Genomic DNA, 15,861 nt, shown 5'->3' with positions numbered 1-15,861 from the left:
GGCTGCCAGCGTCCTCCTCCACTGACTCTAAGGGCAGGCCCAGAGCAGGTGCAGAGATCAGCCTTCAGGCTGGGCTGAAATGCCTTCTTGTCCGGAAAAAATGTTCTCCACATGTGCAGACAACATGGATGGTTTGTTTTTGGAAGGGGATTTTAAAAACTTTAAAAAAAAATTAATTTATTTTTTTTAAAAATTATTATATTTTCCTGCAAACTTGGAGCGTGCCCCAAGTTTGAAGAAAAATCTGTTTAACCTCCATATGCCCCCAATCCATAGATTTAACTATCCACAGATTGGGGGACTATTAGAATATAAGATGCATGGGATAGAAAAAGTGGCTATAGAGAACTTTTCCTCCCTCTCCAACATTACTAGAATTCAGGACACCCAATGAGGTTACAGCTTTAAATGGGGATCAGACAAATTTGTGGTGAGAGAAAACAAAAAAAATAAAAAAAGGTTCCTTAAAATATTTTAAATTTTACTTTTTAGGAAGATGTATCAGATTGAAATCACACTGAAAATATACATACGTAAACATGATCTCTTTCCAGCGGTGCTTGCACCTCCTTGACAGAGATTGCCTCCCCGATGTACCAGTTCGAGCTCCAAATTTGTCCTGTTTTTTAAAAAAGGAAAATTCTGTACTTACAAATACTATAAAAAGAAATAAGCTGACCCTGTAAGCTTAAATCAGCCTTAGTTGGCCATGTTGGATCTTTAACACATTTTTTTTTCAAATGACACCATATGTATTGCTCATGAATGCAAGTGATTCCTAGTCAGTGTGGCCTAGTAATTACAGCACACCTGACTAGGATCTGAAAAACCCAGGTTCAACCCACCCCCACACTCTTCCCTGGAAGTTCACTGCGTGACCCACTCTCAGTGTAACCTCACAGGATTAAATGCTATGATGAAACACAGCAGAGGAGAATGATGTTAGCTGCTTTGGACCCCCCCACACCACCACCAGGGGAAAGGAAGAGTATAAATAAAGAAAGCAGATAAATAAATCTCACAACACAATTCACACAGGCCTACACAAAAGTTACCCTATGCCAAATTAAGTGGGGCTTACACCTTATGTCTTGCTTTGAAAGGTAACTGAAAAGTGTTTTAAACACAGATTCGCCCATGGAACACACTAAGATGCTGAAAGATAAGATAGTTTCAGAGGGTACCCATGTTGGTCCACAGTAAAACAGCCAGACTTGAATTCAGTAACATCTCAAGAGACTAGAGTCAAAACTCCTTTTATCAGATCATAGGGTTGCCAAGCTCCAGGTAACAGAATCATAGAGTTGGAAGGGACCTCCAGGGTCATCTAGTCCTGCACAATGCTGGAACTTCACCTCCCCCCCCACACACCCTTCCTGTCCTTCTCATGATTTGCCTAATTCACAGAATCAGCATTGCTGTCAGATGGCCATCTAGCCTCTGCTTAAAAACCTCCATGGAAGGTGAGCCTATTACCTCCCGAGGAAGCCTATTCCACTGAAGGACCGCTCTAATTGTCAAGAAGTTCTTCATAATGTTTAGTCAAAAACTCTTCTAATTTAATTTTAATCTGTTGGTTCTGGTCCTACCTTCTGGGGCAACAGAAAACAATTCTGCACCATCTTCTATATACTTGAAGATGGCGATCATATCGCCTCTCAGTTGTCTCTTCTCCAGGCTAAACATACTCAGCTCCTTCAACCTTTCCTTGTAAGACTTGGTCTCCAAGCCCCTCACCATCTTCGTTGCCTTCTTTTGGACATGTTCCAGCTTGTCTATATCCTTCTTCAACTATGGTGCCCAAAACTGAACACAATACTCTAGATAAGGTCTAACCAGAACAGAGAAAAGTGATATCATCACTTCACTTGATCTGGACATTATACTTCTGTTCATACAGCTCAAAATTGAATCTGTCTTTTTAGCCACTGCATCACACTGCTGACTCATGTTTAGTGTATGTTCCACTAAGTCCCCTAGATCCTTTTCACACATACTACTGTGAAGACAAGTTTCTTCCATCCTATAATGATGTATTGGATTCTTCCTACCTAATGCAGAACTTTACATTTATCCTCGTTAAAATTTTATTTTAGCCCAGTTTCCATCCTGTCAAGATCCATCTTGTATCCTGTCTCTGTCTTCTACTGTATTTGCGACTCCTCCCAATTTAGTATTGTTTGCAAATTTAATAAGCATTCCCTCTATTCCTTCATCCAAATCATTTATAAAGATGTTGAACAAAACAGGTCCCAGGACAGATCCCTGAGGCATTCCACTTGTCACTCCTCTCCGAGAGGATGAGGAACCATTCACAAGCACTTTTTGGATGCAATCTGTCAGCCAGTTACAGATCCACCTAACAGTAACAGGATCCAAACCACATTTTACCAACTTGTCAACAAGAATAATAGTATGTGGAACTTTTATCAAAAGCCTTACTGAAATCAAGATAAACTATGTCTACAGCAAACCCCTGATCCAGCAAGGTAGTAACTTTCTCAAAAAAGATCAGGTTAGTCTGACATGACTAACAGGCTGTGGCTGGAGATCTCCTAAGGATTACAACTGATGTCCAGGTGACAGAGATCAGTTCACCTGGAGAAAATGGCTGCTTTGGAAGGTGGAGTCTATCGTGTTACACCTCACTGAAGTCCTTCCCTTCCTCAGACCCTCCCCTCCCCAGGCTCCACCTCCAAAATCTCCAGAGATGGCAACCCTAGTCAGATACCTGTCAAAGGAAGCTTTGACTCTCAAAAGCTTAGACCCTGAAAATTTCATAGATATCTAAGATGTCACTGGACTTGAGTCTAGCTAAAAAAATATGAGTGAGCGAGAAGGGAATGAAGACCCTGCTCCCCCCCCCCAATAGGGCCAGTTCAGGCACTATTTTCCAAGAAGAACTCTCAAAAACATATGACTCTTGTGTATGCATGAGGAGAAATACAGCATGCAACACTTTTATTTGATGTGGCAATTTCCACAACACTTCATTTTAAACTACCCATAGTCCTAGGAACTATGCAGTAGCCCACAAGGTACTCAACTGTGCCCCAGAATTATTGGTGGCTAAAATTCAAACCAATGCGATTACACATTGCTCTGTTATTTGCAACCAACAATGAGAGGGAAAGATTGTGCAAGGCACTAAGTTGTTCCACTGAACCGGCCCTAGGTGTGCTGTATTTATTAATTATGCATTTTTCTGGATCAGGGCATTAGAGCCCAGGCAAGAAGAAAAAATGCAGAGAAATCAGAAATACTTCGCTCTGAGAGAAACATTACGCAAGGACTCCAGGTGCATCTACTGGAAGATGAGTTTTTCCATATGCAATGTTTGCTTAAAATATATTCACACATTACTAAAATACTAACATTTCAAAATATTAAGTTTGCAGCTTGTGTCACCAATTTTTGAAAGAACACTTTAATCCTCCCGACTCCAGGGAAAAAAAGCAATTTAACATTGATAATGTTCCTGCTCTGAGCTCCATCTGGTTGTTGCTGATAAGCGCATCTATGTGACAAGGGAATTTTCCACTCTTCAGGCGATTTGCAGTGCTCACTGAACTTCTAAAAACCTACTAGGAAAGCAGCTAGGACACAAATTTAATATTAGTGGATAGAATAGGAAACGCTGATCACATGTTAGTTTGCCAAGGGAATATTAACTAGACCAAGGTTTATTTCCACGTGCCTTTTAATTTTACCCATTTGCTGCTCGAACCTCGCATAGAACTCCCTGCTCTTACTATAGCCAAGAGATATGCTTGATTACGGAATCTTTTCAATTCTTTACTTTGTCAGATAGCAAACATCCTTTGCTTTTAAGCAAAACATTTCCATATTTTAGATGGAAAAAAGAAGCAGAAGAAATTCCGCAAAAAGATTTTCAAAGGACAGTTCAGAATGAACGAGATGGGTTTGATGCAGCAAACGTTAAAGGGTTTTCAAGTCAAGAGACATTCAGAGGTGCTTTTAACACTGCCTGCCTCTCCATAGCAACCCTGAACTTTCTTGAAGGGCTCCCCATCCAAGTACTAACCTGGGTTGACCTTACTTAGCTTCCAAGATCTGACAAGTCTGGGCTACTCTAGGTTGTACAAGTCAGGGCACATCTTTTGCGGCCCCAGCTTTATCGGTTACAGCTGAAGTAAGCTTTGCAACAGCATGAGGTACCAGATCCTGTTCACTGACAGACCTGCATGTCAATCGCTCTGGTGGAAACTTTGGGAAGACAAGAGTAGTCCCCTCAAAATGGTTTCTCCTGCCACCCGAGCATGAGGGTCATACCCCAGCCATGCACCTGGGCAGAACTTACCACTTGATCCTCACACCAAGATCCCTTAATTGGATCCCCAAACTCAGGAAAATGGGCACACAGCCAGCTTTCCTGAGAAAGGATGTAGCCCCATGCTGATACTGCCAGCAAGACAGAAGGCCGGGGGGGGGGGGGGGGGAAGGAGAAGCTCAGCGTCTTAAGAAGCAGCCTGGGATCTCCTACTTACCCAGCCACCCCTAATGGTAGGCCTGGCATCAAGTAGGGCAGGTACCAGCTTCCCATGCTCGTTGTTGCCCTGCCCCCTCCACCTGGCCAGGATACCATGGCAGCCTTTGCCCTCCACGCAGCACCAAAAAACAGGACCCTGGGGAAATCTGGGCTCCAGCATAAAGAAGCTAAATGCATGCATATACATATACACATGCACCTTCTCAACAAAAACACATACACAACAAAGTTTGAGTCCAGTGGTACCTTTAAGACCAACAAAGTTTTATTCTGGGTATAAGCTTTTGTGCGCCTACACACTTCTTCAGATACACACAAAAAACTATACCAGATGCATTCCACTCCTTTCTGGTCTACAGTGATTTTAGGCCAGAAAGCAGTGAAATGCATCTGGTGTAATCTTCTACCCCAAATGCAATGTACACAAAGTAATTACAGTGACCATTCCTCCTTGCTTTGCTATGTTAATTTAACACTGCAGAAGTTGGTTCTGCTCCACGGAAGTTCTTGCCGCTATACACCTGCTAATTTTAAGATATTACAAAACTCTACTGCTTCATATCGCAAGAGACTAATAATAGGTACACCTCTAGAATTTGCTGGAGTGACTGCATATAATAGAAAAGTCTGCTCCTGTAAGAAGCTAGTTGTTTGGAAAGGCTCCCAAATTATTCCTAGTCTAGTTATACTCCCAAAGAGAAACAAAGCTAAAACTTCCACAGTCTAATCTGACACCAGAACAACTATTTCACACAACTGATTTAGTTTATATTATCCTCAAGATAGTTCCACACTCGGTTCCAGGACCATGTTGAATGGAAGGACTCCCATTTCCTGAATGGAAGGACTCCCATTTCCATTGTACATTTATGCTGGAAGCATAAGTAAAGATGGAAGGATGTCTATCAGAGTAAAGTCTGCCTATGTACATTACAGACACCAAAGCAGACACCAACCACGCCTTGGCAACGCAATCAAGATTAACAGTTAAAAACAACATCTCAAATTTCAAACGTCAATATTCTATTCAAATTTAAAACACACTTAGCAATGTGGCTGAAGCAGGTTTGGGCAAAGAAAGCTGGAGAAAGGAAGAGAAGTAATTCTATCACTGGCTGGAAAATGGTTCCCTGATTCACAGTCTCTGTATGATTTTTATCAACTCACTAACAGAGAGATGAAGGAACAGGCATATTTCAACATGTCTTGTTTCCTTGGTAACCTCAGGATTTCCTATGTGACACTTTTTATGTATATCATCATCAGCTACTCTGTATTTTTATACTCTCCACTGCAAAACACCCTACATTCAAGCCTTACTAAGCCCTATTGGCATTACATTCTCTCAGCGTCTCAGTATAACTGTCAACTGAATGCTGAAATGCTTAAAGGTGACCCTGTGTAAGTGAAGGCTCACATCAGAGCTTCTGAGACAGCATTTTCTTCTACAATGAAAACGAAGCATAAAAAGGATCTCTTGGTAAACAGGCACACACGGTTACCTTGTGGATCAGCCTGCCTAAGGTTGGGAAGACTCACCCTCTCTTGGCTTTTGGTAAACTATGCAAAATCAAGTTATTCAGGAAGGCTTTTTAAAGCAGGCGACAGAGTTGCACTAAATGATTTGCATAGTTACTCAAAAAATTCTTAGGGACTGTGGTGTAGGATCTTGGTTTCAACAAGCTTATACACAGTGGTATAGATTGGACTTGCCGGGTTTATCCAGGTCAAGGCTGCATGAGTTCTTGTGATGGCACAGAGAGCCTGAAAGGTCACTGTCTCATGGTTGCTTGTGCTGTGACATTGACAGAATAATGTATTTTTATTTATTTTAGTAGATTTGTATTCCACCCTCCATACAAGCGGGCTCAGGGTGGGTCACAACAGTGTAAATGAAATAGCGTAAATATTGCCAATGAAATAAATAAATAATGCAAATAAATAGTTCCCTCCAGTTACTCATCTGGGCCCAAGTGAGTCCTCCTTGAGCAAATACTTGGGGAGAGGATAAGTCAGATCCTAATTTCTCCTTATCTCATTATCCCTCCCTTCTTTTAAAAAGTTTTCCATGGCCATACTATCCTATTAAGCAGATCAGGTAACCAATGTGCACTGCACAAAGAGAGTCCGCTTCCTTTTAAAGCTACTTGCTGAGTTCCGCAAGCTTTCCTGACTCGCTATGCCTACATTAGGCCACCACCCACAGGTCCCCCCACAAACGATATTATTTTGTTATATGCTTCAGTGACCAGGCCAGAAGGAAAGACTGTTAGGCTTAATTTAATCCAGATGTTCTATAATAATTAATCCTTAAAACTTGTTATGCTTTTATTAATTTGTTTACAGGTCACAGAAGAAGAAAAATAAAGAACTACAAGTCTTTTCTAGCAACAGTAAGAGCGGCACTAACATTATTCTGTCAATGTCATGGCACAAGCAACCATGAGACAGTGACCTTTCAGGCTCTCTGTGCCATCACAAGAATTCATGCAGCCTTGACCTGGATAAACCCGGCAAGTCCAATCTTGTCAGATCTTGGAAGCTAAGCAGGATCGACACTGGCAAGTATTTGGATGGGAGACCTCCTTGGAATACCAGGAGCCTGAAGATGGGGGCAGGCTTTATTCAGCCACCTCTCTGAATATCCTCCAGGCTCTCAGTAGGGATCAGTCACTAGAAATCTCCGTGACCTCCAGGTGTACACACACCCAGAGGCATATAAATACAACCCCCTTCCCCCCCCCCCAAAAAAAACAGTGTAGATCTCAGAAGCACCTACCCCTTGGTGCGAGACCAGCCGAGCAGAGAGCAAAAAGCATGGAGAGGCGTCTCAAGTTGCTCTGAAAGTACACAGAGGCTTCTGCTGTGGGTCTACACAGCACCTGAAACGATCGTGCCTGGAGTGGAAGAAGAGAGGCAGGCCTGGGGGGCCGCCTCATAACTCTTCACACAACCAGAAGGCCATACTGGTGGTCACAGATGTGGCTGCTTAACGTGGGGTGTGGATTTTAGATTCAGGAGCATCTCAGAACTTTTGCAGAGACGAATACCTGCTACATGACACTCAGTCCTCAACGCTGCAGCATGTGAGTTTAGCTGACGGCAGGAACTCTGCTGTACGGTGTCAGGGAAGTGTCACATTCCCAGCACTTCAACACACATTCAAAGAAGTGCTGTGTGTCCCTGCTCTTGAAAACAATTTGCTAAGCGTGCTTGCTCTGGACAAAGCTGGCTTTATTGTGACTTTTGCCAGCAATTCTTGCAAAATAATGAAGGGTGGCCGGGTGTTTGCTGCGGGAAGGTTGCAAAACAATGTCTATGTTATTGAAAATTTATCTGTGGGAGCACAGGTTGTAACTAACACAAAACCTCATGAGAATTGTGTACATTTACTCCACCGAAGGCTGAGGCATACCAGTTTTAACACTATCAGCAAAACACTTGCTATAGTGGGGCATGAGGGAGTGAAGGAATGCAAAGTGTTTCTTGATTGTGAAGTGTGCAAACGCACAAAATCAAAAGCATTCCCGGTTGCCAGGAAAAGTGACAGAGTGTCTGCAAAACTTGGCTGTAGTACATGCAGATGTGATAGGACCTTACCCCAAAAGCCACTCTAATAAGAGGTTTGCACTAATTTTGGTTGATGATTTTTCCAGATTCTCATGGGTGTATGTGCTCAAAAAGAAGTCTGAGGTGTTCACAACAGTAAAATATTGGGCCTGGAAGGTACAGAAGCAATTGGATGAATTATGTGCTTTGCAGACTGACATGGGAGGCGAATTCATGTCTTCTGAATTTAACAGATGGTTGCAAGCACAAGGTATAACCCACAGAGTGGCAAATGTGTCAACTGCAGGAAAACGGTGTGGCTGAAAGAAAGAGGGGAGTTTTGCAAGATATGATGCAGTCTATGCTTACTGACACTGGTTTATCTGTTACATACTGGGCTGAAGCATTAAAGGCTGTGTGCTACATAAGCAACAGGATTTGGTCTAGGTCTATAGATAACATTTCTTACAAGGTGTTGTACGATAAAAAACCCAGTTTGGGACATTTAAGAATTTTTGGCACCAAGGCCTGGGTGAATGTTCCTTTAAACCAGAGGAGAAAAGGGGGAGCTCACTCCAAAAAGCTTCTCTTCCTAGGTTATCAAGCAGGAATGAAAGCATACAGGTTTGCTAATGAACATCAAACGCTGAGCTTTAGTAGGTCTGCCAATTTTTGTGAAGACCAGAATTGGCACAGAGTGCATGCTAATGAATTGCCTTCGCAGGTCGTACTCCCCTTATCAGAGGAAACCAAAAGTGTAAAACAGGAGATAGTCTCTCCTAGGCAACAATCCTCTGAGAGTGAACAGAGTGAGCAACAGGTGCCTAGAGTTTCTACCAGAAGTACAAAGGGTATACCTCCAGTCAGATTTGGGTTTGATACCACTACTGTAAATCATGTGTATGTAAAAGAGCCGAAAAGTTATCAGGAGGTGTTAACTTTGCCTGAGTCAGAAAGGCAAGCTTCGCAAACTGCCATGCAAGCAGAACATGATTCTCTTTCTGAAAATGGAGTGTTTACTCGGACTAATTTACCTGCTGACAAATATGTTATCAGTTGCCGCTGGTTATTCAAACTGAAATCCTTATTGGATGGTGGGCTGCAGAGAAAAGTCAGGCTAGTAGAAAGGGGTTTTTCCCAAGTTGAAGGACAGGATTATGATGAAGGGTTTGCCCCTACGGTCACCTCTGATATGCTACAAACAGCATTGTGCAAGGCTGGGCTTGATAAGATGCAGGTGCACCATTTTGATTTTACAACTGCTTATTTAAACGCCCAAACAGATGAAGAGCTCTACATGGAGCAAATCCCAGGGTTTGAAAGCACTAACCAGAACCTTGTGTTAAGACTTAACAAAGCCCTGTATGGTTTAAAGTACAGTGCAAGAGCGTGGAATCAATGTCTGAGTAAAGCTTTAACTGATCTTGGGTTCACACAGGGAATTGCTGACCCATGTATGTTCAGCAAAACCGTTAGGAAAACTAAATGCTATCTGTTTGTATTTGTGGATGATTTATGTTTTCTGTTCCTTGATGACATGCAGCTGCAATGGTTTATACAAAGAACTCAACGCCTGTTTAAGATTAAGCATTTGGGCAGCATTCAGCAATACTTGGGAGCAGACATAACAAGGAACACAAATGGATTTTTTGAGCGCAGTCAGGAGAAAAAAAATAACAAAGCTGCTTGGAGAATATAATATGGCAAATGAAAACTGTGTTACTACATCAGCGACCACCGGTTATGAAAAAGAGTCTGATGACAACGTGTTTGAAAGCAAGGCATTGTATCAATCACTAACTGGGTCCCTATGGCAGTGGACGGTATTGTTCATCTGAAGAGTCAGCAAAAGGTACCTTCCTTGTAGAGTTCTGTGGTCTTGTAAGCATTCATAATCCATTTTATCCTGCTGGAATTTTTTAAATTTAAACTCTTATCATTCCTCCTTAAAAGCCTGGTATTTTATTACCAGTGGTTGGTTGGTGAACATCTGGTTAGATGTTTCAATTTATGAGGATTATAAATTTCAATGACAAGTTACCATAAGGTTCAATGATGAGGATCACAAGATCCAAAATTGAGCACCACTTTTTTCTTTTTTACAAATTCCTTATAATTTTGAAAAAGTCTGTTTAAGTTAATACGTAAGTGTGTGTTATATATTTTAGATTCCCCTGATGAAGCCTGCTGGCAAAATGCATTGGGAGTTTTGGGAATTTTAACTGAGTAATAATAGATATATATATTACCTTATTTTGCACCATAGGCCTTGCCCTTGCTTTTTATGCCCTTGTGACTGCTGCAGCCCTTTTATTTTCTCCAGGTGCAAACTCCCTCTAAGATGTGGAGTTTTGTGAGCAAAAATTCTACTTTGTGAGCTACTGGCATTAAAGTTGTGAGCTACAGCATAAGTCAGCTCAGGAAACAAGGCCCCAAAGCAAAGACAAAAATGTGTGAGCCACAGGCTAAAAATTTGTAAGCTAGCTCACACTAACTCAAAACGCCTTCCTGCAACACAAGACAATGTGAGAGCTGAAGGATCTTTTCTTAGTCAAATAGATCTGCAGGTTGGAATCCATCATCTGCCCCTCTATGGCTACTTCCACATGGAAGTTTTATTCCACACACTCCTGCAACTACTGCAGCACTGGATGGAGGTGAACTTTCGAATGACACTGCTGTGTAGCCATTCACCTTGGAGGCTTCCCCCTGCTTTCTTGAAGAAGACCACAGATTTATACCATGCCCTTCTTTCTGAAGTAGTCTCAGAGTGACTTACAATCTCCTTTATCTTCTTCCCCCACAACAGACACCCTGTGAGGTGGGGGTAGGGCTGAGAGAGCTCTCACAGAAGCTGCCCTTTCAAGGACAACACCTACGAGAGCTATGGCTGACCCAAGGCCATTCCAGCAGCTGCAAGTGGAGGAGTGGGGAATCAAACCCAGTTCTCCCAGGTAAGAGTCCACACACTTAACCACTACACCAAACTGGCTCTCTCCGGCATGTTTTCTCACATCTCTCTCTGGCATGTTTTCTCACATCTGCACTAGCACAATCTTTCAGGACAGATCACAGACTTGCAATCCATCTGGATAGGCAGGTGTGGATTCCCATATCCCCTGCCATTTCCCAGTGAACCTTCCACTCCATACCCTAAACCCCTGCCACCATTAGACTTTTTTATTGACTTAAATAAATACACCTACTACCAATTAAAACAAAACATACAAAAAGCTGGCAAGAAGCACTCTGGCTGCAAAGAAAAGGAAATTGAGGGCCCAAGGGCATAACATGGAGACCCCCCACTGCTGTGAATTCCTCTTAATTTGCAATGGTAATGTGAGCACAACAGGGAATCACCTCTGGATAACATGGCATCAACCCTGGTATATGAACACAACAGACACCTAAATTTACAAGAGAGAACTGACAAGGATAATAAACTAGGCAGCTTCATATGAGAAGTGTGTGGATACATACAGCCCTTTCTAAACTAGTGCAGTACATATATGTCTTGTATCTACAGCTCAGTGCAAAATATATTGTCAGTGTCACAGAACATGATTTGCCTACTTTCCTTCTTGCTCTTTTAGCCCCTTCCAGCCCCCAGAAAGCTCACATCTGGGGTTGAAAAAGGCTGTGGAAACAGAGGGGCAAGTGGGAAAACTCTGCGTGCCTTCTGCTCTTTGTTGGATGAAGGCCATTGTGAGTGGACCCTCTAATATTTTAAGCCGCAGGCTCCCAAACTGTCTGAAGTAGGAATTACCTTCTAAACTCGCTTTACTTTTTGGAAGCCGCTTGCAAAATGAACTCCAGGCGACTTTCATTCCCAATGAAGTAAAACTCAAAAATCTAACCTCATTAACTTATTAACAAGATTATATTTTATTTTTCCTTTTTTAGTATTTATAAATAATTATTTATTCAGGGCCAGTGTGTATAAGTAGCCAACTAGGCAGCCACCTAGGGTGCCACCTGGCCTACAGGGGCACCGCTGGGCACCCCCTCCCCGCTGCTCTCGACTTCCCAGGTCTGCACAGAAAACACCAGATATCTCCCTTGTATAATTCTTTCTTCCCGTCCCTGTTTTTTCATTGTTGGACATTAGCAAGCAGCCAGGCCTAGGTGAATCATGCAAGTTGGGTGGTACCAAGCCTGGCTCTGAAGAATCCTTCTAAGGTAAAAAAAGGCCTGGAAAGGACATTACCCACCCACCCCCCGCCTTGCCATTTACTCACAGAAACCAAGTCTTGAATGCCATGGTTGCCTAGCAACAACCACTGACAGAATCCATTTATAGTTACAGGTGCTCCTTTTATTATTTTTTTTAAAACCCTCCCCCAATATTGTTGCTTTTTTCAGATTTTTCTGCAAACCTGGGGCATTTTTCAGGTTTGTAGAAAGATCTGTCTTGTCCAGTCAAAGCTCCAGTTGCTGTATTTAAGTATCCTGTGGTTTGACTGACTTTACTATTAGAATATACAACATCGACTAACTACAGAAGCACTCCCGTTTGTCTACTTTTGCAGAACCTCAGGCACCCAAATTTCTCCGTTTTTGTATGCACACATATACAAAGAGGCACAGCTTTGGGGACCTTATCTGGGTGGAAAGGCTGCACTGAAATGTTTGAATATTTATTTTTTAAAAGCATTCCTGATATCTAGAATCGCCAAATGAACAAACACAATTGTACTTCATGGCTGATCTACCCTTATAAGAAACTAGTTTTTGCTGTGTTTCACTTCAAAAGGAAGAAAAACAGAAAGAGACTAAAAATAGAATCTGGAACCAAACATTCATTGTTTTAGTCAGTGAGAATACACTAACATTTAAGTCAAATGAATTTCGGGTTCATTTAAATAAGTGTGAGTTTTCATGACTGACTAGAATGGAATGTGGATTACACCTGTGCAAAACAATCCCGCAGTACTTTGCATGTACAAGAGCTCTGATTCAAACCCTGACCATTCAGGCACAGAAAAGCATCTGTTTCATTTCAACAGAGACAGCTCAGTCCTTGAGTACTCCACTGTAAATGCTTGCTTAGATGTAGGGTCCACGTAGAGAGAGATATATTAGTGCACTCATAAAGATCTAGACCTCCAAGAAAGGCAGGATTCTAGCTCTATGCATAACGCCTCATCTCTCAGAACTAAACTGGTAAGGAAAATGGTGCCAAGATATTTTTTTTTGGGGGGGGGGAGAGGGGAGAAGCAGCAACTATTCTATTAACGCACAAATGAACAAAAAAGGCCTCTTATCTTACCTGGCTACAGAATACATGAAAAGAAAATCATTGTCTGGTGATCCAGGAGTCTTGCTGTAGTCAGTGTATTTTTTCTGGGTAGTGCTTTTGATATCCTTCATCACAGACTCCATTTCCTTGCTTAAGTTGGTTTCTGACTATACATATATATTTGGAGAGAAAAAAAGAGAAAAAGGTGACATAAATGGCTGGTTTATCTAGATCAAAAGACAGCATAATAAATCAGGAAAAATTAAAAATGGCTTTTATGATAAATGATATAATAGCTATATGCACTAGAATCTGAAATATTACATAATGAAATGGCATCCAAACCAAAACAGAGTTGGAAACAGTCCTCTTAACAGCTATGATTCTTCATATAATTCAGATGTCCATTTGTTGCAGTTATTCAACAAAGAAACCAACAATGAACACCCTAATCCTTTGCAAGGGAAAATTCTGAATGTTGATTGCTAAGTCTAAAGATTCTAACAGTGCTGTCCTAAGCAAAGTTATTCCCTTCTAAGTCCACTAAAGTCAATATGGCTTAGAAGGGTATTACTCTGCTTAGGACAGCAACGTAAGGCATATATATTGTTAACATCATCTTTCTGAACATCACTATAAAAAAAACTTCTAAATACAAACACATTTTAAAGAGCTCCAAGTTACAAGGGATCAATGCATCGTACTATATAGAAATAAATGTTCCAAGTAATACAGTTCAGATCTGCATAAAGCAGGACCCTGAAATATGAATCTGATTACCGATGCACAGACTGAAAATCTGAGAGCAAAAATTTAATAATGTCATCGCCTACTTTAATAGCAATGTAATAGAATTCAGAAGTAATATTTTAACAGTTATTTAAGCTCTTAAACAAAGAAATGGAAGAGAACATCCAGCCTGTAAGTTTTATAAAATGTAAAGTAATCATGCAGAGGGAGTAGAGAGAGGGAGATGAAAAAGGAAGTTGAAAGGTGGAGGCAAATTAACAAGGATCTTTCTGCCTTACACTGATGCTTACTGGGAAAGTTCCCAGCTGTTCTTGAAGCTCTTCCACCTCCTTTATGAGATCTTGCATTGTCTTATTAGTGTGACATTGCCAAAGGCTTCGCTCCACATTGTTGCCAGGATAACATGGGAGGACGCTGTTAGCAAACTGCCTGCATAAAGGACAAGTAAATTCTCCTTTGTCCACCGAAAATCCCTGGAGGACTTGATCATTCTAAAAGAAATAAAGACACAACTGAGTTTCTGAACATAGTAAGCAACTGTAATCTGTAAAATTCCAAAGAGAGCATGGGGTCAGAAATCAGAAAGTTACTCAACCACAAACAAGGATGATGTTTGAGTAACAAAGATGACTATTTAAGTAACAAAGATTGAATACAAGCTTAAACTTTGAAGAAGCAACCCTAAGAGCCATTATGGAATAGGACTTAGCGTGTTGGACTAGGATGTGGGAGAATTCTCATCATGGAAGCTTGCTGGTTGTAGGGTTACCAACCTCCTGGTGGTGACTGGAGATTTCCTGTTATTACAACTGATCTCCAGGTGACAGAGTTAGTTCACTTGGAGAAAATGGCCCCTTTAGAAGGTGGATTTGATGGCACTGAAGTCCTCCCCCACCCTTAGGCTCCACCTCTCAAATCTCCAAGTATTTCCCTACCTGGAACTGGTAACCCTATCTGGGTGGCCTTGGGCCAGTAACACGCTCTCAGCCTGACCAACCTCCCAGGGCTGTGGGGATAAAAAGGAGGAGAGGAGAGCTACACCACTCTGGTTATCTCAGACGGCACCAATGAGCATCTTGAAGAATTGCTTAAACTGTTTGTAACCTCTAACCAATCTCCCCAAATTATGGCAGCAAATGTGCACACTGGTGCTTCAAGAATACTGGTGAGAGGTTGCAGGAATTGGTTTATTGTGCTTGACTGTGCTTCCTTGTCCTTCTTGCATGGCAATAATTCCTTTGTATATAGTCCCATCCCATCTTCAAAAAGCCAACAGAGATTACAGGGGTTGAGGTGACTTCAACACCCCACAATTTCAGCATAAAGAGGGCAAAATAGATGTTGGGAAGGGTGCTACTAGAGAGCCGCTGTGGTGTAGTGGTTAAGAGTGGCAGACTCTAACCTGGGGAACCATGTTTGATTCCATATGAAGTCTGTGGGGTGACCTTGGGCCAGTCACAATTCTCTCAGCCCCACCTACCTCCCAAGGTGCTAGTTGTGGGGATGGGAAGGGAAAGGTGATTGTGAGCCACTTTGAGACTCTTTAAGGTAGAGAAATGTGTGTGGCATAAAACCCCACTCTTCTTCTTGTTCTAGCTCCTTTCATACATGTTGTGTGGCTTCCAGAGGTCAAGGAGGAACTTAATGCAGGTTTACTCTCAAGTAAGCTTGCTTAGCGTTGGGACCTCAGTCAGTCCCTGAGTGCTGACCCATAAGTAGGTGACTATTTCTGCCATGTGTGAAGTGGAAAAGCAGGGAAAAATAGGCAGACTGGCAAGCTCTTCTCCTCTACCGCAGAGGTTTCCCAAAGACC

General features: G+C 41.9%; 1 protein-coding gene across 1 annotated transcript in view; it reads right to left on the bottom strand.

The window, feature by feature from the left end:
• UBR3 (ubiquitin protein ligase E3 component n-recognin 3) overlaps positions 1–15,861 on the bottom strand; it is a 146,516-nt gene that overhangs the window by 44,068 nt on the left and 86,587 nt on the right. Inside the window, exons 28-30 of the mRNA XM_060257442.1 lie at positions 14,339–14,539; positions 13,329–13,465; positions 534–619 (exon numbers count right to left, since the gene is read on the bottom strand). Coding sequence (XP_060113425.1) covers positions 534–619; positions 13,329–13,465; positions 14,339–14,539 — 424 coding nt within the window. The remainder of the gene's footprint in view (positions 1–533; positions 620–13,328; positions 13,466–14,338; positions 14,540–15,861) is intronic.

Source organism: Heteronotia binoei, chromosome 16 (genome assembly GCF_032191835.1).
Source record: "Heteronotia binoei isolate CCM8104 ecotype False Entrance Well chromosome 16, APGP_CSIRO_Hbin_v1, whole genome shotgun sequence".
Taxonomy (NCBI): Eukaryota; Metazoa; Chordata; class Lepidosauria; order Squamata; family Gekkonidae; genus Heteronotia; species Heteronotia binoei.
Note: the sequence above shows the minus strand (reverse complement) of the source record. Positions and strands in the feature narration are given on the sequence as shown.